Genomic DNA, 21,715 nt, shown 5'->3' with positions numbered 1-21,715 from the left:
TTAAGGGGAGGGCTGGTAAAAGATGAGGTCAGAGAGGTAGCTGGAAGGGGCAGTGGGTGAATCAGGTAGAGACTTGCAGGCCATGGTGAGGAGTTTGGATTATATTCTGAGATGGGAGCCATTGGATGGTTTTAAACAGAAGAGAGGGAATACTGTTATTTCTCCTCGGCTCATTTGAGCCTTACATGAAGAGTTACTCCATATTGATTGTGAGCCTATTGTGCTTTGGTCACTGGAGTGGGGAGGAAATAGGTACGTCTTCAAGGAGCTTCCAGGCACAGGCATAAGAGGCACAAACAAACCTGGAGTCAGGAGAGGGTTCAAAGGATGGAGATTTTGCATCCAGTTGACCAAGGAAGGCTTCCTGGAGGAAGCAGCTTTGAGAAGGGCCTCAGAGAGCAGATTATAATAGATATGTGGGAAGGGGAATGGGAAACACTGTTCTTCCAGGCAGAGGAACAGCCTGAACCAAGACACAGATGCCCCAAATGTGTGTGGAGAAGTCAGGGGAAAGGAGACAGAACCCGTGGGGGGAGTGAGAGTCCGGCTAGGTAGCTAGGGAGTCCGGGCTCTTCAGAGCAAGGCTCATTTATTTGCTGTGTGACCTTGAGCCAATTGCGTTACATTTCTGAGCCTCAGCTTCCTCATTCCTAGAAGGGAAATAAATGTTTAAATGCTGGGGGAGAGAGGGAAGGAGGGAGGATTCCAAGTGTTGGGGATGGGTGAGTAAGACCAGGATAATGCCTACAAAGGAAGCAAAGCTGGGGTAGGGTGGAAGATAGTGGCTCAGCTGAGTTTGGGTTCCCTATGAGACATCCAGGAGGGATGGACAAAGAACATTTGTGGCCAGAGGCACAAAGCACGGGGTTGAGGAGCAAAGGTAAAATTGTCAGTGTGCTTCTTTCATTCATTCTTTGAGTAAATCACTGCAGAACCACTATAAGTATTGAGCCCCAAACATACAGCTGTGAACAAAAGCAGACTCTGCTCCAGGAAGTTGCCATCTTGTGGGGAGAGAGACCCACAAGCACTGGATGCAGGATGATGAGAACTGTACAGTATGAACAATGTCATGAGGTACCGGCTGGCACAGAGGAGAGAGGCCAACCTCACTTCGGTGGAAGGAGTAGACACGTTTCTGCAAAGAGAAGACAGTTGAATTTGATCCCGAGGGTGATATCAGAGTTGGATGGGTGAATGAGGCAGAGGGTACCCCACACAGGTCCCTGGGCTTCGTGACACACATGTCCCCCTCCCTTCCGGAACTCAAGTCCAACAGGGAGACAGGCAGTCAGCAAGTGAGCCCAGTCTAGGGCAGTCCAGTGTGATGTGTAATAAGGACACCAGTGGGACAGGGAGGAGGGATGATCAATTCCATCCCTAGGGTCCAGAGGAACCTCCAGAGAGGGTGGAGGAGACAAGAGGAAGGGCATTCCAGGAAGCGGGAATAGTCCGTGCAAAGGCGCAGAGGAGTGAGAGAAGCACAGGAGGAGGTCTCAGCCATACTGGAGGTGGGGTCTCTTGCTGAGTGCAGGTCAACAGGAGGATGAGAGGAGAGGCCTGGCCTGTGCAATCTCTGTACAGGTAAGCAACAGGAAATGAAGAAAAAGGATTTGGGGTGCATGGCAGGGAAGGTTTTCCCAAGCTGTAGTCCCGTGGAATAGGTGTCATTGGCCCCAGGTCCTCTTCACTTGCTAATTCTATTTGTCCTCCAGTGCTCAGCTTCAAAGCCACTTTCACCTGGGGATCTTAGGGCTGCCGCAGCTTACATGTCCCCCCTACTTTCCCGTGGTTCCCTGCATGCACCACTGTCATCCTCTGTGGTCCCGGGTCCCAGGAGGGTTTCCCCAGGGCCATGGTGTCTCCCTAAGAGCAGGGTCCACATCTGTGTTGCTCTTGGCAACATGTGATAGGCCTTTTTTTTTTTGGCTGTGCAGCGCAGCTTGTGGGATCTTACTTCCCCAATCAGGGATTGATGAACCCATGCCTCCTGCAATGGAAGTGCGGAGTCCTAACCACTGGACAACCAGGGAATTCCTGTGAAAGGCTTTAAGTAATTCGCTATTGAAAGGATGAGGAAACAGGCTCAGACAGCTTGAGTAACTTGCCCAAGGTCACAGAGTTAATAAATGGCAGAGCTGGGAAACAAGTTCAGTCTCCCTAACTCCAAAGCACTCTCTGACTGAAAAGCTTATGTTCTAATCACGGCTGTGTTATGCCTCCCAGCAGGGAAAGCAGGTGATGAATCCCGTAAACACCAACAAATTCAGTGTTTAATTTCTAGGAAATGAATTCCTGTTGTTAGTACCCTGCGCATCCAGTCTGGAGAAGACAGCCTCTCCTCCGTCCTGAAAACAGTTTCACTCCATCGGCTCAAGTGCTTTCTGGGGACCCCGATGTGTAGCATCTGGCAGGGAGGGGCAGGTTGAGCTCCAGGACCAGGGGATGGAGCCCTAAAAGTTTCTTGTAGACTGTGGTCTGTCCTGCCACTCTGCTCCCAGGATTGCGCCCCAGGATGAAAACTCAGATGGGAGACGGGGAGAGGATTTGAAAATGCTAAAAGCGTATGGTGTGAAATGGACGTGAGAGCGTCTGGATACTCCTGTCCTGGATGCTGCTGCAAACAGGAGACAGTGGATGGAAAGGAGCATGGATGGGAGTCTGAAGACTTGGTCTCTGCCTGTAATTCACGGTGTGACCTTGGGCAAGTGTCTTACCCTTTCTCTCCCTATCGGCACCATCAGGGAGTTGGAGTGGATGATGCCTAAGAGTCCTTCCTGCTGTGGCATTCTGAGATCCTTCTTGAATCCCAGGGCTGACATTACTATCACCCCTCACACAACTCAGTGTGGTCAGTGGAGCAGCACATCACCTGGGAGCCTCTCTGAAATGCAGAATCTCAGGTCCTGCTCCAGACCCCCAGAATCAGAATCTGCATTTTATAAATCTATTTATTTTTATTTTATTTTATTTATTTTAGGCTGCGTTGGGTCTTTGTTGCTGCGCGCTGGCCTTCTCTAGTTGCGGCGAGCGGGGGCTACCCTTCGTTGCAGTGCGCGGGTTTCTCATTGCGGTGGCTTCTCTTGTTGTGGAGCACGGGCTCTAGGCGTGCGGGCTTCAGTAGTTGTGGCACGCGGGCTTCAGTAGTTGTGGCTCGCGGGCGCCAGAGCGCAGGCTCAGTAGTTGTGGCACACGGGCTTAGTTGCTCCGCGGCATGTGGGATCTTCCCGGACCAGGACTTAAACCCGTGTCCCCTGCAGGCAGATTCTTAACCACTGCGCCACCGAGGAAAGCCCAGAGTCTGCATTTTAAATAAGATCTTCGGTAATGCATGTGCACATCCTTAACCACCTTCCCACCCTTCTCTTTGGGCCATGCTGGAAAAACAGGCAGAAGATTGCGTGCTGAGTGCGGGATGAAGGTGTCTGTGCACCCTCCCATCACTGGACCTGGCAGAGAGAGACCCCATTCAGGTGAGAGTGATGGAACCCAGCTCATAACAGGGACCCAGCAGAGATTTTTTGAATGTGAGCCGGCACATATGGTTAAATATTTGTGAGTGCAGAAGGGAGTGGAACTGACTTGACTCGGCACCTTTTATGAGTGATGGAGCTCGGAATTGAGCAAGCCAGGTTCCAATTCTAGATCTATAGTGCCCTAGCTTTGGGGCCTTAGGCAAGCCGTTTCTCTGAGCTTCAGATTCCTTCCCTGGGAAATTACTATAATAGCACCAACTTCAGAGGGTTGTGGTCGGACTTAAATGAGTTGACATAGGGGAAGTGCTTAGAACAGTGCCTGGGACTTCCCTGGTGGTCCAGTGGTTAAGACTCCGCGCTCCCAATGCAGGGGGCCCGGGTTAGATCCCTGATCAGGGAACTAGATCCTGCATGCCACAACTAAGAGCTCACATGCCACAACTAAAAAGATCCCATACACTGCAACTAATACCCGGCACAGCCAAATAAATAAATAAATATTAAAAAAAAAAACCTGCCTGGCACATAGTAAGCTTTTAATAATGTTGGCCATTAATTTACTACTACTGAAAAAAAAAAAATTTACTACTACTGCTATTCCAGCCCTTGCCCACACAGCACCGGGTACTGTCCCAACCCCTTCCTGGGATTGCATTGTTTCATGAAAACAGAGTCCCCAAATGACCCCTAGGGGGCGATATCACCCCTGTTGTAAAGACCGGTTCTAGAGCGGTGCTATCCAATAGGAATACAATTCAGGCCACAAATGTAATTGTAGATCTAGAAAATTTAGAGGTAGCCACGTTTAAAAAAAGTGAAATTAATTTCAATTATATATTTTACTTACTCAATATATCCAAGGTATTATCATGTAACTGATATAAAAATTATTAATGAGATATTTTACATTCTTTTTTGAACTAAGTCTTTGAAACCCAGGCTGTTTTACACTTAAAGCAGCACATCTCAGTGGCCACATTTCAAGCTCTCAATGCCCGCATGTGGCCAATAGTGACTATTCTAGAGTTTCTCAGCGCTGGCTCTGAATCCCAGCTGTGCCACGTATTGCCTATGTGGCCTTGGGCTAGTCATTTCCCCTCTGTGGATCTCAGTTTCTTCATCTGTAAAGTGGGGAAAACAACTCTGCCCCCAGGAGTAGTCTTAGGGGCAGATGGTGAGAGTTTAAAACTCTTTGCCCTCTTTCTCACAAGCATGGGAGAATTTGTACAATGCATTTAGTCCTTCAAGGTGGTCCCTTCCTTGTTGAAGGCTGGTAATTGACCCAGCGCAAGGCTGAAAGTAGGAAGGGGTTGGAGTCTCATGTTTCCCTAACTGTTACAAAGGCTTTGGAAACAAGCTTTACCTGTCTTTGACTTTTTAAAGATAACAAGCTTGCCAGTGATGAAGATAACCAGAGATCATCCAGGCCAGTGGCTTCCAAACCTGGCTACACCCTAGAAACATGTGGGGAGCTTTGAACAATTACAGTGTCTGAGCTCTAGCCCTCAGGGGTTGAAGCCTGGACATCCGTTTGTTTGTTTGTTTGTTTAACAGCATTTGTATTTTTTTAAAGTTCCCCCAGGTGATTCTGATGCACAGCAAGAGACTCTCTGATCTGGTCCAACCCTCTCATTTTCAAGATAGAGAAACTGAGGCCCAGACGAGGAACTGTCTTTTGTAAGGTCACAGAGAATTAGTGGCAGAACCAAGCTAAAGCCCAGGGCTCCCATCTCTCAGTCCATTTCTCAGGGCCCATTCCTCACCAGTTCATGGAGCCTTTTATAAACACTTATTGACCTCTTGCTCTGGGCCAGCTGTCAGGGCTATAGGAGCTAAATAAGATATGGTCCCTGCACTCAATGTCCAGTGATGGAGACAGTCCTGTGCGGCTGTGGGCATCCGGAAGAGGGGTATCTAACCCTGAGGAAGCTGTCCTGGGGAAAGCTTAGATAAGGCTTCATGGGGAGATGCCAGAGCTTAGTCTTGAAGGGTGACTTAATTTCCAGACAGAGACAAAAGTGTAGAGCAGGAAACAGCACTGGGACATGGGTATGGCAGTAGGATGCTGGCAGAAAAACAAGCAGATCTGTGCTGCTAGAGTGTGAAGGTCACAGCCAGCTAGGTTCAGAGGTGATGCTGGAAATATAATTAAAGACCAGTTCATGAAGGGTCTCTTAAACCAAGCCATGGAGCTGAGACTTAATCCCAGGTGCAGTGGGAGCCACTGTAGGATTTTAAGGGAGTGACATGGTCAGACTTTTAGTTAAAAGGAAGATTTTGGGTGTGATGTGGTAACAGAATGGAAAGGAGTTGAGGCAGGGAGACCATTTAAGCCAGACAAAATTTTGGCCTGAAACAAGACAGTGGCAACAGGGATAGAAAAGAAGGAAAAGAGCCAAGGCAGAGTTAGCTTTCGGCAGTGGAACTGATAGAGTTTAGTAATTCAATGAAAGAGGGGACTGTATCAGTCCAGCTATGGCTGTGTAACAAGCCACCCTCAAACTCAGTGGATTAAAACAATAACATTTATTACTACAACTCATGCATCTGGAGATTGACTGACTTAATCTGAAATGGGCTGGGCATTTCTGCTATTTTAGCTGGGCTCACACATGCATCTACCCATCAGCTGAGGAGCTCTGTTCTCTGTGGGGATTTGCTGGGGCCTTTAGTGTGAGCAGCTCTGCTCCACATGTTTGTCTCCTCCTCTTGGGACTGGTGGCTAGCCCACACACGTTCTTCTCACGGAGATGGCAGAGTGCAAGGGGAAACATGCACAGCGTCTTGACTAGATTTGGAATCGGTTCACTGTCACCTCTGCCTCACTCTGTTGGCCATAGCAAGTCCGTGCTGAGCCCAGAATCCAGGAGCAAGGAAATATACACCTCGTCTTGACAGGGTAAGATGGAGGCAGCATGGGGTAGTGGAAGCATTGAGCTGAGCTAGGAGAAAGTTGGAACTTTGTGATCTTGGGCAAGACACCCACCTCTCTAGGCCTTAGCAATCTCAGCTGATTAGATTGGATTATATCATTTTTTAAAATTAATTATTATTTATTTATTTTTACTTTTTGGCTGTGTTGGGTCTTCGTTGCTGCACGCGGGTTTTCTGTAGCTGCAGCAAGAGGGGGCTACTCTTCCCTGCGGTGCGCGGGCTTCACATTTCGGTGGCTTCTCTGGTTGTGGAGCACAGGCTGTAGGCGTGTGGGCTTCAGTAGTTGTGGCACACAGGCTCAGTAGTTGTGGCGCACAGGCTCAGTTGCTCCGCGGCACGTGGGATCTTCCTAGACCAGGGATCGAACCCGTGTCCCCTGCATTGGCAGGTGGATTCTTAACCACTGCGCCACCAGGGAAGTTCCTGTTACGAACAATTCTTGCACATGCCTTTTGGTGAACAGCTGTACATGTTTTTACTGGGTATATAACTGGGAGTAGAAGTTCTGGGTCAGAGGTTTGGCTACTTGTTTGTTTGTTTTTTTTAGCCATGAGGCATGTGGGATCCTAATTCCCTGACCAGAGATAGAACCCGTGCCCCCTGCACTGGAAGCATGGAGTCCCAACCACTGGACTGCCAGGGAAGTCCCTTGGCTACTTTTTATTTTTTGACATTTTCCAGATTTTATAATTGGAGAAACTGAGGTGAAAGGTTGACTTGCTCAAGAAACTGATTAAATTTCAAAACTTGCATTCATTTACAGATAGATAGACTGATTGATTGATAGAAACACACATTAAAACTTCTCAGTCTTCCTCTCTTATTTATTTCACCCGCATGACACCCCCGGGAGATAGACTTGATACCCTGATTTTACAGAGAAGACCCAGACTGTGGGAGGTCCCATGAGATAGAGAGAATGAGATGAAATAACAGCTGTGGATGTACTTTGTGGAAATCATTCTCAGATTTGTGGAGAATGATTTGCCCATCCAGGGCGCACTCATCCATACCACACAGCTTCCAGAGAAAGAACAGGCATGAATTCCTCTGTGGGGGATTGATTCTACTGCAACAAATCTTTATCACAGGGCTTCCCTGGTGGCGCAGTGGTTGAGAGTCCACCTGCTGATGCAGGGGACACGGGTTCGTGTCCCGGTCCGGGAAGATCCCACATGCCGCGGAGCGGCTGGGCCCGTGAGCCGTGGCCGCTGGGCCTGCTCGTCCGGAGCCTGTGCTCCGCGATGTGAGAGGCCACAGCAGTGAGAGGCCCGCGTACTGCAAAAAAACAAACAAACAAAATCTATCACAGCCTTGTTTTTTTTTTTCTTCCTCCAAAAGGATGGGACTGGCTTCTGAGAATACATTAAGCCCATACATCCTGTTTGTTTCTGGCAAGGTTTTATGACTCGCTTAGTTAAAGATCCTTCCAAAAGGGGAGGTGACTGATCTTCCTGCAGGCTGGAGGAAGCCTTAGTTAAGAGTGATAAAAAGGGCACCTGTGGTATGGCAGCCACTATGCCTTCCTGGAATCCACATAGCAGTTCTGGGAAAAAGGTTCTGGGACCCCCATTTGCAGATGGGAAGAAAAGCGCAGGAGGTGAAATGATTTGCCTCCATCCCACAGTAGGGATTGTTTGGTGGGAAGGAACTGAAAATCCTCTGTCTGATTTCTCTCTCAGGGTCTGGTGTGTCCATTTGAACTGGCTCAACTAGGAAAAGTGCAAGTTGCTACAAATGAAGTTTCCTGGGTCTAGGGGCTGCTCATGGACATATAAGGATAAGGAGTATCACTGGGCTTGGAAGGCTCCTTCCTCCTCTCCTAGGGCAGGTGGTTCCCCTCTCACTCTGCTCCTTTCTCTGTCTGCTCTGTTCTCCTGCCTCTCTCTGCAGACCTGTTTTTGTTTTGCTTTGTGTTTTTGGTTTGTTTACTTACGGCTTTTCTGCTCCCCGCAGCCGCTTGCCCTGGCCTTGGTCATGGCTGTGACCTGACTCTCGCCCCAGCATCCTTAGCTTTCAAGTTGCTTCCCCTCCATCATCTAACCACCCAGCTGCTTACAACCTCCAATCTAAATTCCCCAGAGAGAATCTGCTGGCTTGTTTTGACTCACATGTCCACCCTGGTCCAGTCAGCTGTGGTCAGAGGTGGTCTGTGGACCAAGTAGGGATTGGGACCCAGGTCTGTCTGCCTGCTTTTTCTCCTCCACCCCTCTGCAGAGATGCTGGAGCTGGAGGTTGCATGGTATGGCTAGAATCTGTGTGATCTGGATTCCAGGGAGGATGCTGCTGGGCTCTGGAGAGGCTGAGGAGGGTCCTTGCTGCTGCCGTGAGGGCTCTCAGAAGTGTGGTGGGCAGGGGAGAAGCTCCCTGGTATGGCTGGTAGTTCTGACAATGGCAGACGTCACTCACTAAAACGGACAGTGATGCCTTGTTTCTAGTGAGGGAAGAGACCTTGTTGCCTGGAGACCTGAACATGGTTGGATACATCCTAGAGAAACCAGAGAAGTCATCATTTACTATGTTGGGCGTTTGGGTCCATGTTCTTACCAGTTCTCCCCAAACTCCGGTGAGGTATGAAGTATCACCTCCATCACTGAGGCTCGGAGTGCTTAAGTGACTTACCCAATGGCCACAGGGAGGAAGTGGAGAAACGGAGATTGGAATCTGAGCCTGCCTGACCTAAAATGTATGCTTTTAGCCACTTCCCTCCAGCTCTGTTACCATGGTTACATTTGTTCAGGATGCTACAGTTACAGCACATCACATACATGATCTTACTGGAACTACTAAACACCCCTTTGGGGCAGCACAGCCATGCTAATGTTCCCATTTTACCAACGAAGAAACTGAGGGTCAAAGAGAAATCATGTCTTGCCCATGATTACCCTGCTGGTCAGTGGCAGAGATGGGATCAGAACCCAGATCTTTGGAACCAGGATGTATGGATAGGTATTAATGTATCAAAATCAATGTATCAGTGCTGGTAGTGTGGTTCTCTTTTTTTATAATGTACAAAATTAAGAAGAATTACAGATATATCATTCCCTACAAAAGAGTGTATATAAATATATATATAAAACATACTTACAGATTAAAGACTAACAATAAACCTCCATGTACTCACCACCACCTTAAAAACCAGAACATCACTGATACCTTTAAAACCCTTCCACGATGATTACATCCCCTCTTCTTTTCCCCTCTAGTGGTAACCACTATCCTGAATTTTATTTTATTATTATTATTTTTAATTATTTTATTTATTTTTGGCTTCATTGGGTCTTCTTTGCTGCACGGAGGCTTTCTCTAGTTGCAGCAAGTGGGGGCTACTCTTTGTTGCAGTGCGCAGGCTTCTCATCGCGGTGGCTTTTCTTGTTGCAGAGCACGGACTCTAGGCATGCGGGCTTCAGTGGTTGCAGCGCACAGGCTCAGTACTTGTGGCACACGGGCTTAGTTGTTCCGCGGCACGTGAGATCTTCCCGGACCAGGGATTAAACCTTTGTCCCTTGCATTGGCAGGCGGATTCTTAACCACTGCGCCGCCAGGGAAGTCCCTTTATTTTTTATTTATTTACTTATTTTTGGCCGCACCACGCGGCTTGTGGGATCTTAGTTCCCCAACCAGGGATCACACTCGGGCCCCCTGCAGCGAAAGCCTTGAGTCTTAACCACTGGACCACCAGGAAATTCCCCTGAATTTTATATTTAACATTTCCTTGCTTTTCCTTATGGCTTTGCCACATATGTTAGTATCCTTAAACAGTTTGTTTCTTCTGGCATGTTTTTGACGCTGGCACTGTTATGTTTGTGAGAATTGTCCATTTTGATGCGTGTGCTTTGGTTTACTCAGTCTTGCTTCTCTGTAGCACCCGTCATGGGAATATGCCACATTCTGCCATTCCGCTGCTGATGGACGACTGGGTGGTTGCCAGTTGTTTGCTGTTACAGTCAGTACCACCTTAACTATTCTCGTTCCTCTCTGCTGGGGAACACATCAAAGAGTTTCTCTGTCTTATATACCTGGGAGTGAAATTACTGGGTTGTGAGGTAGTCATTACATTTTTAGATTTACGACATAAGGCCAAATTGTTTGCTAACGAGGGTCCTCTAATTTATACTCTGCTAGTGGGAGGTGACAATTCCTGTTGGGCCACATCTTTACCAAACTGACATGATGTGATCAGATTAAAATTTTTTACCTATCTGCTGGATGAAGATAGTATCTCACTGTTGTTTGAATTTGTATTTTTTACCTTATTATTTGAAGTGTGATGGGAAAGAGGTGGTTGACTCTAGAGCCGTAGTCTGTATCTCCAAAGGTAGCTGGATTGTGGGAAATTCCCCCAAATTTGTTCCAGTTGGAGAAAGATGGCAGTCAGGAGATAGCCCCAGAATCGTGTGAATTCCTGCAGAGCTCCAGCCCAGCATTCCTGCCCGAGGCAATCCACCCGTCCTTCTTCCCAAGATGTCACCCACCAGCCTCTCAGGCCTTTCTGAACCCACACCTTTCACTGGAATGAGGTCATTGGAATCCCTGGAACCCAAGGAGTGACCGCCAGGGTTTGTGGGGCAAGCCCACCAGCCTTCCTTGAGAAATGACGGCACCTCGCTCACCCAGACCGTCTGGAGGGAAGAAAATTCCAAGCAGTCCAGCCCGACTTCACATTTTCCCTGTGAACCGAAGTGGGAGGAAATCTTCAGCCAGAGGCCTTTGGGGAGAAGCACGGGGCAAAGAGAGGGCTGGGGTGGCAGGAGGGAATCTCTGTTTTCACTTATCTCCGTGAGATCCCAAACCAGCTTCTCTCCTAGAAGCAAACATGCCTTAAGGCTTTGCTTCCTGAATTAAGGCAGTGTGGAGAAGCGTGGAAATTTCAGAGCTGGCCCTGGACCCGGTTTTTCCACTTGTACGTGGACGACCTTGGGCAGGTGACTTCACCTTTCTGAGCACTGATTGGTTTATTTGTAGGTTAGGGGTCCTAGGTGGAGTTGGCCCCAGGGCTAACTCAGTGCCTGGAACATACCAAGAGCCCCATGAAAGATAGTATGATAATATTCCTCAAACTTTGGGAATGTTTTAGAGCAGGTGGCTTAAGATGGGTTTTCTTAAACTGAAGCTGTTTCCCCTCCTCTAGGCAGATATTTTTTAAAGATGAAGCAGGATTTGGAAGTGGGAGGGAAACTACCACATTGCACATTTAGCTTCTTAATGTTTTAAATCAGTCAATCAATAGGCATAGACTGTACCTTCCCAACAAAGCCCTGAGCCAAGCAGAATGAAGGAAGTAGGATGATAATGATTCTTGACACTTCTTAGCCTTTTTATGGGTTTCAAAGGCCGACCTTGCCCAAAGCAATGGAAGCTCCACAGCAGCCCTGGGTGCCATATGGGGTGGCTCCTGTTTGGGGAAGAAATCTGAGACCTAAGGACTTGCCCAAAGTCATACAGGAAGGCTGGGGTAGAATAAGGATTAGAGCCCAGATCGCCCCAGTCCAAGCCAAACCCTCCCCTGTGCCCTGATACCTCCCATGCCCGGTGCCAGCCACTGCCTGAGCACTGTCCCCTACCCACCTCTGCTCTCTGCACTCCAGCCTCTGGGCCTTTACTCTTGCCTTTCCAGCCACCAGGAATGCCATCCCTCCTGACCTTGACTACTGAAACCCTTCTCCTTAATGTAGGCAGCCAGTAGAACAATACACAGGCCTTAAGAATGATATTGTGGGGACTTCCCTGCTGGCACAGTGGTTAAGAATCCGCGTGCCAGGTCTTCCCTGGTGGCGCAGTGGTTGGGAGTCCGCCTGCCGATGCAGGGGACACGGGTTTGTGCCCCGGTCCGGGAGCCTCCCGCATGCCGTGGAGCGGCTGGGCCCGTGAGCCATGGCCGCTGAGCCTGCACGTCCGGAGCCTGTGCTCTGCAACAGGAGAGGTCACAGCAGTGAGAGGACCGCGTACCGCAAAAAAAAAAAAGAATCCGCCCGCCAATGCAGGGGACGTGGGTTCGATCCCTGGTCCGGGAAGATCCCACATGCCATAGAGCAACTAAGCCCACGCACCACAAATACTGAGCCTGCACGCCACAACTCCTGAAGCCAGCGTGCCTAGAGCCCTTGCTCCACAACAAGAGAAGCCATCGCAATGAGAAGCCCATGCACCCCAATGGAGAGTAGCCACCGCTCGCTGCAAGTAGAGAAAGCCCACGTGCAGCAATGAAGACCCAATGCAACCAAAAATAAATAAATAAAAATGAATAAAATTATTAAAAAAAAGAAAAACAGGGGACTTCCCTGGTGGTCCAGTGGTTAAGATTCCGTGCTCCCAATGCAGGGGCATGGATTCGATCCCTGGTTGGGGAACTAAGATCCCGCATGCCCCACAGCGTGGCCTAAAAAATAATAATAATGACTAAATAAATAAATCAAAAAACATACAAACTATGAAACAAATTCATACATAATAATTATGATCACATTTTTTAAAAGTACGTGTATATATATATATATTCTGCCTTGCCAGCTCCATCTTAGGGTCCTTGAAGCTACATGTCTGCTTCCCTTGCTGGGCTGTGAATGCTTTTAAGGCAAGACCTGTTTGCTAAGCTGACCTGGAAGAGATAAAATGAATCATAGGGATTCCTGGTGGAGTTGTAGCATTCCACGCAAGGCAGGGGGAGACACAGTGGGGTCTGTGGACGAGGCTAAAGGGTCTTGGCATTCTTCTTGCCAACCCCATATACCCAGGGGCTGCCTGCCAGGCCCCATGGACTTAAGACCCCAGGACTTGCCCCTGTCCTAAATACTGAAACCCAGATTCAAGTCCCGAGACACAGAGGAGAAAAGAAAATGATTCTTTAAAATTTTTCTCGTGACTACATTTCCAGTTTTCATTTGGAAAGCCAAATGTATTTTCTGGATTTGAACTTCACCATGAAAAATGCTCTGGGGTTTTTATTTTGGCAGTTAATTTCTTTGCTTAACAAAAAGGTGCTTTGGTTTGGTTTGGCTTTGAGTCATGCATGCTTACTCTAGGAAATTTGGAAAATTCATATGAATAGAAGAAAGTTCACTGCCCCCCTCCCCAATTTGTAGAGAAATAAACTATAACAATTTGGTATCTTTCCAAGTGGCCTCTGTGTGTGTGTGTGTGTGTGTGTGTGTGTAGAGTTATTTTGTTTAGTTTCCATTGTTGCTGAATAAATAGGATGACTTCTGATTCACAATTTACAGAACTGGTTTCATGTCCTTGTAACAAGCCTGTGATGCTTCCAACAGCTGTGACACTTTGCCCCCTCTGGGGATTGTGGGGGTGGGCACGTCGCACTCCCCTGGATTCTCCTCACACTTGTGAGAGTGCCAGTTACGCTGCACAGCTGCCAACACTAAACAGTATCCTTTTAATCTTAGAGTTAATCTCAAGTGTCTAAATTGTCCTTCTAGAGCCTAACTCTACTTTTTTTTTTCTTTAACCCCCAGAACTTCTGAACACGTGCCCTTCTTGATGAACCCACAGCGATCTCTTTGTTTTGCCTTCTCACAGCTCATGCATTCTTCAAGTCTTGGTAACCGGAATGTTTTGTCTGTTTGGGCTCCAAAGATTCAGTGGGACAGGAACCAAAGTTAAGTACCTCATGACACGTCCAGACGAACCTGAGAAAATTGTGAGCTGTTGACTGCACTGCCTCTCTGAATCAGCTGGTACTTCTTTTTGTCTCTAGTTTTAAAAGCTCCCCAGAGGGGACTTGCCTGGTGGCACAGTGATTAAGAATCTGCCTGCCAATGCAGGAGACACGGGTTCGAGCCCTGGTCCGGGAAGATCCCACATGCAGCGGAGCAACTAAGCCCGTGCGCCACAACTACTGAGCCTGTGCTCTAGAGCCCGTGCTCCACAACAAGAGAAGCCACAGCAATGAGAAGCCCGCCCGCCGCAACAAAGAGTAGCCCCCTCTCGTGCAACTAGAGAAAGCCCAGGTGCAGCAACGAAGACCCAAACACAGCCCAAAATAAATTAATTAATTAACAAATTAAAAAAAAAAAAAAAGCTCCCCAGAGGCGACCTGAAAGCCAGAATCTTCTCAGAATAGGATGGAGGAAATTATTCTGAAGTTCTCATTAAACACATTTATCTCTCAAGCTTTGGAAGGAACCAAAATGCCAAAGGCAAGAATTCCAGAGCACTGCCTACACTGTTTTGATATCCTGATAAATGTCTAACAAATCTAGCATGTGTCCTCTAGGCCTGACCAGAGTTGCTGGGCAAAGTTCCAGAACAGTGAGACATCTTGGGATTCATCTGGTTTAGGAAAGACCTTTAACTACCAGGTGGTAGTCACCTCAATGTTCTTTAAATAGTCAGGTTTTGAGGTCTTTTCACTGGGGTCTGTTCTGATGGCTGCCTCCCACCAGCGTGAAACAGAAGGATGACCTTATTCTATGAGCAGAACAACTGTGAAGGAAGTAGCTGCGTGTGTGAAAGTCTGTGGGAAGAGAGAGCCACCTACAATGTCCCCACCAAACCAGTCAGTGGAAGGCCTTCTGCAGGGAGCTCCCAACAGATCCCTGAATGCCATAGAAACTCCGGGGGCTTGGGATCCAGGGACCCTCCAAGCCCTCAAGATTTCTCTTGCTGTGGTCCTTTCCATCATCACACTGGCCACAGTCCTTTCCAACGCCTTTGTGCTTACCACCATCTTCCTGACCGGGAAGCTCCACACCCCAGCCAACTATCTCACTGGCTCCCTGGCCATGACTGACCTCTTAGTTTCCATCTTGGTCACGCCCATCAGCATCGCATATACCACCACCCACACCTGGAGCTTTGGCCAACTCCTGTGTGACATCTGGCTGTCTTCTGACATCACGTGCTGCACAGCCTCCATCCTGCATCTCTGTGTCATTGCTCTGGACAGGTACTGGGCCATCACTGATGCCCTGGAGTATAGTAAACGCCGGACAGCAGGCCGTGCGGCCGCCATGATTGCCATCATCTTGGCCATCTCCATCTGCATCTCCATCCCACCACTCTTTTGGCGGCAGGCCAAAGCTCAGGAAGAGATGTCGGACTGCCTGGTGAACACTTCTCAGATCTCCTACACCATCTATTCCACCTGTGGGGCCTTCTACTTCCCGTCTGTGTTGCTCATCATCCTCTATGGCCGGATCTACACGGCCGCCCGGAACCGCATCCTGAATCCGCCATCCCTCTACGGGAAGCGCTTTACCACAGCCCATCTCATCACAGGCTCTGCGGGGTCCTCGCTCTGCTCGCTCAATCCCAGCCTTCACGAGGGGCACTCTCATTCCGCCGGCTCCCCTCTCTTTTTTAACCACGTGAAGATCAAGCTTGCGGATAGTGTCCTGGAGCGCCAGAGGATTTCTGCTGCCCGAGAGAGGAAAGCCACTAAAACCCTGGGGATCATTCTGGGCGCCTTTATCATCTGCTGGCTGCCCTTCTTTGTTGCATCTCTGGTCCTCCCCATCTGCCGGGACTCCTGCTGGATCCACCCAGCCCTTTCTGACTTTTTCACCTGGCTAGGCTATCTAAACTCCCTCATCAATCCAATAATCTATACTGTGTTTAACGAAGACTTTCGGCAAGCATTTCAGAAAGTCATCCATTTCGGGAAAGCCTCTTAGTCTTGTTTGGTGGCAAATCTTGTTATCTTTCTTGTCCTGTAACCCAACTGGAATTGTCTTTTTTATTTTTCCTGAGAGCTGGGTTAGTCCTGATATCTTGGGTTTTGGTTCAATCAATAGAATTGTTCAGCATTCTTTTTTGCTGCTGTTTTCTTGACCTCTGAGCCACCCAAAGCTGGGCAGCTGTGTATAATGGGACAAGACCTCACTTAGTATATTTTCACAGTTCATCCATGTTGGAAAGAATGTGACCACAGGCTTCCCCATTGATGCAATTCAGGCAGAAAGCTGCCTGACTCTGTAGGAAGACCCCAGGCTCAAAGCGGGAGGCTTTCTGGTCTACGTAAGTTTTGTATGGAGCTTAAAAGAGGGTAGATGAGATTAATGACCTGAGTTGAAAGAGAATTTGGAGTCAGGTGGATGGGTTTCCATTCCATATGGCACCTTAATTGGAAATTAACACCCAAGTATCAATATTTTTTCCGCTGAGTCCTTCTTAGATTGAATCTTCCTTAGTTGTTCATGGGGAGAGATTCAGCATTGGAGGTGCCAATGCTACAGAGTGACAGAGAGAGATTCAGAAGCCAGGGGCAGGGGAGTGGGATGGTTGGAACCAGATAGCTACCCTGTGCCTATCCTCCTTCCCCAGTTTCCCTGCACCATCTTAATGTTCTGACGTTAAAACCCACAGTTACGCCCATTGAAGTAGATTGACAGGATTTGCACCTACCAAGCTTGGAATACCATTCTGAGTTTTGTTCCTATATCCCATTCTCTTTAGGGATCTTAAGCTGTTGGGTATTGTCAAATGAAAAGCATGAAACATCACGATCAGCAAAGCCTCAAAGGGGTAATTTTTCCCCTCTCCCTGGACATAGAAACCTTTCAATTCAATTCAGTCTCTAGCATTTATTGAGCACCTACCACATGCCAGGCCCTGTGCCAGAGTCCTGGTAGTTATTATTTCATTGGAGCCTCATAACAATGGAAGTCAGTGTAACATGATTACAGATGAGGACCTAATGCCTCAGTTCAAATCCAAGTACTACCAATGTCTAGCTGGGTGACCTTGGACAGGTTTCTTAATCCCTCTTTGCCTCACTTCCCTCAAATATAAAATGAGGAAAATAATGGGTATATTATTGTATATTTTAATACAGCGCTTGGCCTAAGAGCTCTTATCATTTTAGAGATACAGAAACTCACCTGCCCAAGGTCAAGCCATATAAAAATAGCAGCTGCTATGTATTGAGCGCCTGCAATGCTCCTTACATACAATTTCTGGTTTGCTTTTCATCCTCATTTTGCAATAAAGAAACTTGCCTATGGTTAGGGAAGATTTCATAAAGACGTGACACATCAGCAGACTCCCGAAAGATGAGCCTTTTGGGGGTGGGAGACTAAGGAAGGGGAGGTGTGATGAAGCCTCGTGGGGGAGATGGAGCAGAGCAAAGGAAGGTAGGGAAGGTCACGCCAGGTGGAGAAAAGAGCAGGAACAGAGCCTGGGAGGCCTGTAATGCTCCATGGGGTCTCTGGGCACAGGGAGAAGGAGAGTCAGGAATATGGAATATCAGAAAGGGAGAAAAAAGGAGGGATGCCAAGATAAGGGTAGGGGAGCACCCAGAGGAGTCTTGTGCTGACCTTGAAGTTTCTGCTGGACATCTCACAGTGTGGTCCCTGGACCATCTGCATCAGAATCTCCCAGGGAGACTCCATCAACATTGAATTTCTGGTCCCCAGCTCAGACCCACTATATCAGAATCTCTGGCAGTGAAGCCCAGGAATCTGTTTTAAATAAACCTCTCTGCACTTCTTGCACTAGGTGATTTCTAGGCACTAGATTGTTCCCAAATTTCTAAAACCACTGTGTTAGTGACTTGTTCGCCCCCGTGGGGGCCCTCCCTGAGCCCAGAGACACGTCTCAGCATGCTCGCTGCTCTCCTCTGCTCCCCGCGTGCCCTTCCCTACTTTCCTTTAAGGCTGTGCTCTTCCCCACCTCCTCCATCTCGCTTTGGGCCATCTTCCTGATCTGATCCGGGAAAGATCAGGAATCCAGAGACTGGACAGGGAACTATGTACATACAGTGTGTCTCAGTGGTTAAAGGCACAGGCTTTGAGGTCAGAAATACATGGGGTTGGGGCTTCCCTGGTGGCGCAGTGGTTGAGAGTCCGCCTGCCCATGCAGGGGACACAGGTTTGTGCCCCAGTCCGGGAAGATCCCACATGCCGCGGAGCGGCTGGGCCCGTGAGCCATGGCCGCTGAGCCTGTGCGTCCAGAGCCTGTGCTCCGCAACGGGAGAGGCCACAACAGTGAGAGGCCTGCGTACCGCAAAAAAAAAAAAAAAAAAGGCATACGTGGGGTTGGATCCCGGTTCTGCCATTTATCAACTGTGTGACCTGGGGCAAGTCCCCTAATCTCTCTGTGCTCCAGTTTCTTCATCTGTTAAATGGAGTTGTCAGTATTTAAGCCGTAGGATCTTTGTGAGGATTAAATGAGGCAGTGATTTGCAAAATGCTTCACACAGTGCCTGGCACGTAAGTGCTCAGTAAAATGCCACCTGTTACTATTTGAGAACTTTGAGCCAATTACAAAAGAAGAGGCTCAAATGCCACCACCTCGAGGCCTTCCCTAACTGTCTAGAACAAAGGTTGGTAAACCTTTTAAAAACAGCTTTATTCGTAAGATGTGGCACATATATACAATGGAATGTTACTCAGCCATAAAAAGAAATGAAATTGAGTTATTTGTAGTGAGGTGGATGGACCTAGAGTCTGTCATACAGAGTGAAGTAAGTCAGAAAGAGAAAGACAAATACCGTATGCTAACACATATATATGGAATGTAAGAAAAAAAAATGTCATGAAGAACCTAGGGGTAAGATGGGAATAAAGACACAGATCTACTAGAGCATGGACTTGAGGATATGGGGAGGGGGAAGGGTAAGCTGGGACAAAGTGAGAGAGTGCCATGGACATATATACACTACCAAACGTAAAATAGATAGCTAGTGGGAAGCAGCCGCAGAGCACAGGGAGATCAGCTAGGTGCTTTGTGACCACCCGGATGGGTGGGATAGGGAGTGTGGGAGGGAGGGAGACGCAGGAGGGAGGAGATATGGGAACATATGTATATGTATAACTGATTCACTTTGTTATAAAGCAGAAACTAACACACCATTGTAAAGCAATTATACTCCAGTAAAGATGTAAAACAAAAAACAGCTTTATTGGGATATAATTCATATACCATAAATTCACCCATTTAAACGGTACAATTCCATGCCTTTCAGTATTTTCAGAGTTGTGGAACCATCACCGCAATCAGTTTTCATCACCCCAAAAAGAAACCGTGCACACTTTAGCCATCATTGCCCTCCTCTCTCTCCCTAGGCGATCAGTAATCTATTTCTGTCACTGTAGATGGACTCTTCTGGATATTTCATACAAATTGAATCATACAATACGTGGTACTTTGTGACTGGCTTCTTTCTTTCACAGTTGATCCATATTGTAGCATACATCACTATTACATTTCTTTTTTTTTCTTTAATATTTATTTAGGTTGCTCCAGGTCTTAGTTGCGGCACGTGGGCTTCTTAGTTGCAGCATGCATGTGGGACCTAGTTCCCCGACCAGGGAGCGAACCCGGGCCCCCTGCATTGGGGGGCAGTCCCTACATTTCCTTTTTTTTTTTTTTTTTTTTTGCGGTATGCGGGCCTCTCACTGTTGTGGCCTCTCCTGTTGTGAAGCACAGGCTCTGGACGCACAGGCTCAGCGGCCATGGCTCACGGGCCTAGCCGCTCCGCGGCATGTGAGATCTTCCCGGACCGGGGTGTGAACCCGCGTCCCCTGCATCAGCAGGCGGACTCTCAACCACTGCGCCACCAGGGAAGCCCCCTACATTTCCTTTTATTGTCAGATAATATTCCATTGTATGACTATACCACATTTTATTTATTCATTTATCTATTGATGGACGTGTCGGTTGTTTCCACTTTGGCTACTCTGGATACTGCTGCTCTGAACTTTGTGGTATAAGTTTTTGTGTGGACGTATGCTTTCATTTCTCTTAGGTATATAGCTAGGAGTGGAGTTGCTGGGTCATATGGTAACTCTGTCTACCCTGTTGAGGAACTGCCAGACTTTTCCAAAGTGGCTGTACCATTTTACATTCCCATTATCAGTGTGTGAGGGTTCCAGTTTGTTCACATTCTCACTCTTACTTGCTATTGTCTGTCTTTGATTATAGCCATTCTAGAGGGTGTGAAATGGTATCTCCTTGTCATGGCAAACTTTTTTTTTAAGGGCCAGAGAGTAAATATTTTCAGCTTCACAGGTCATAGAATCTGTGTTGTAATTATTCAACTCTGCCATTGTAGCATGAAAGCAGCCATAGACAATACATAAATCAATGAGCTTGGCTATATTCCACTAGAATGTTATTTACTAAAATAGGTGGCAGCTCACAGGCTGTAGTCAGAAGACCTCAGAAGAGCAGGCACCCCTCCCCTCCATCTACCCAGCCATCTCTATCCCCTTCTGTGACTTTATTATATTTATTACTGATGATGATATATATTAGTTCTTGCTTATTGTTTGTCTGTCACCTCTAGGGTGTCAGCTTCTTAAGGGTGGGGATCTTACTTATCATGTATCATTGTTTGATCGCCAACACACCTCAGTGCCTAGACATGGTAGATACGCAATAAATATTTGTTTGAATGAATGAATGAAACACCATTTCCAGGTTTATAAATGACTTATTCTCAATGTCTTTGTCTTTAAAGTTTTAAGAGAAGGTAACTTGTTCCTGTGGCTGGAACCTCACATATCATGAGATATGGTGTCAGGTAGACCTAGGTCAGACTCAGGGCAGTTCTGTCCTGAGTGTAGCTGAGGCAAGAGGTGAGTGAGGAGGCTGGGTTACCCCAGTGTCCCCAAGGAGCCAGGTCTGGGCTGACCCCTTAGCCTGCACTCAGCCCAGGCCCTCTGTCGTTCTGCTCAGATGCCCCCTCCTCCACAGTTTCTACCCAGGGACTGTCAAAGGATAGACCAGCTTAGGAGAAAGGTCAGCTGTTTTCTGCTCTTTCTTATTATTACCTGAAAGCTGCCCATGCCTGGAGAACTGCACACTAATTAGGCCACATGAAGATCAGATTAAAAATAAACTTGGGCTTCCCTGGTGGCGCAGTGGTTGAGAGTCCGCCTGCCGATGCAGGGGACACGGGTTCGTGCCCCGGTCCGGGAAGATCCCACATGCCGCGGAGTGACTGGGCCCATGAGCCATGGCCGCTGAGCCTGCGCGTCTGGAGCCTGTTCTCCGCAACGGGAGAGGCCACAACTGTGAGAGGCCCAAGTACCGCAAAAAAAAAAAAAAAAAAAGTAAAAAAAAAAAAAGTAAAAAAAAAAATAAATAAATAAACTTATTTCCCATGACCACAGAGGCAGCCGGTATTTGGGGCTTTACTCCTTCCCCCTCTGCCAACATCCTGGTCATGCTCCTAATTCTTTCACAATTAGTCACAAACACACGCACAGCATGATGGCGTTGATGCTGGGGGAGAGCAGAGCCTTGTCTAGGACAGGAATTTGCTAATTTCTGACGTACGCAAGTGTGGCAGACACTGCAGGATTCACGTCTAGCAGCCAATCCTGCTTCCTGCCATCAATCAGGTCAAA

At 47.8% G+C, this 21,715-nt stretch overlaps 1 protein-coding gene across 1 annotated transcript; it reads left to right on the top strand.

The window, feature by feature from the left end:
* The first annotated feature begins 14,386 nt into the window (after positions 1–14,386).
* Positions 14,387–16,175, top strand: HTR1D (5-hydroxytryptamine receptor 1D). Its single transcript, XM_032614186.1, has one exon. It carries the CDS (start codon positions 14,834–14,836, stop codon positions 16,034–16,036), a length of 1,203 nt encoding a protein of 400 aa, XP_032470077.1. The 5' UTR covers positions 14,387–14,833; the 3' UTR covers positions 16,037–16,175.
* The last annotated feature ends 5,540 nt before the right edge of the window (positions 16,176–21,715 follow it).

The sequence above is a fragment of the Phocoena sinus genome, chromosome 1, assembly GCF_008692025.1.
Source record: "Phocoena sinus isolate mPhoSin1 chromosome 1, mPhoSin1.pri, whole genome shotgun sequence".
NCBI classification, from domain to species: domain Eukaryota; kingdom Metazoa; phylum Chordata; class Mammalia; order Artiodactyla; family Phocoenidae; genus Phocoena; species Phocoena sinus.
The sequence above is the reverse complement of the archived record's forward strand: the minus strand, read 5'-3'. Positions and strand labels throughout refer to the sequence as shown.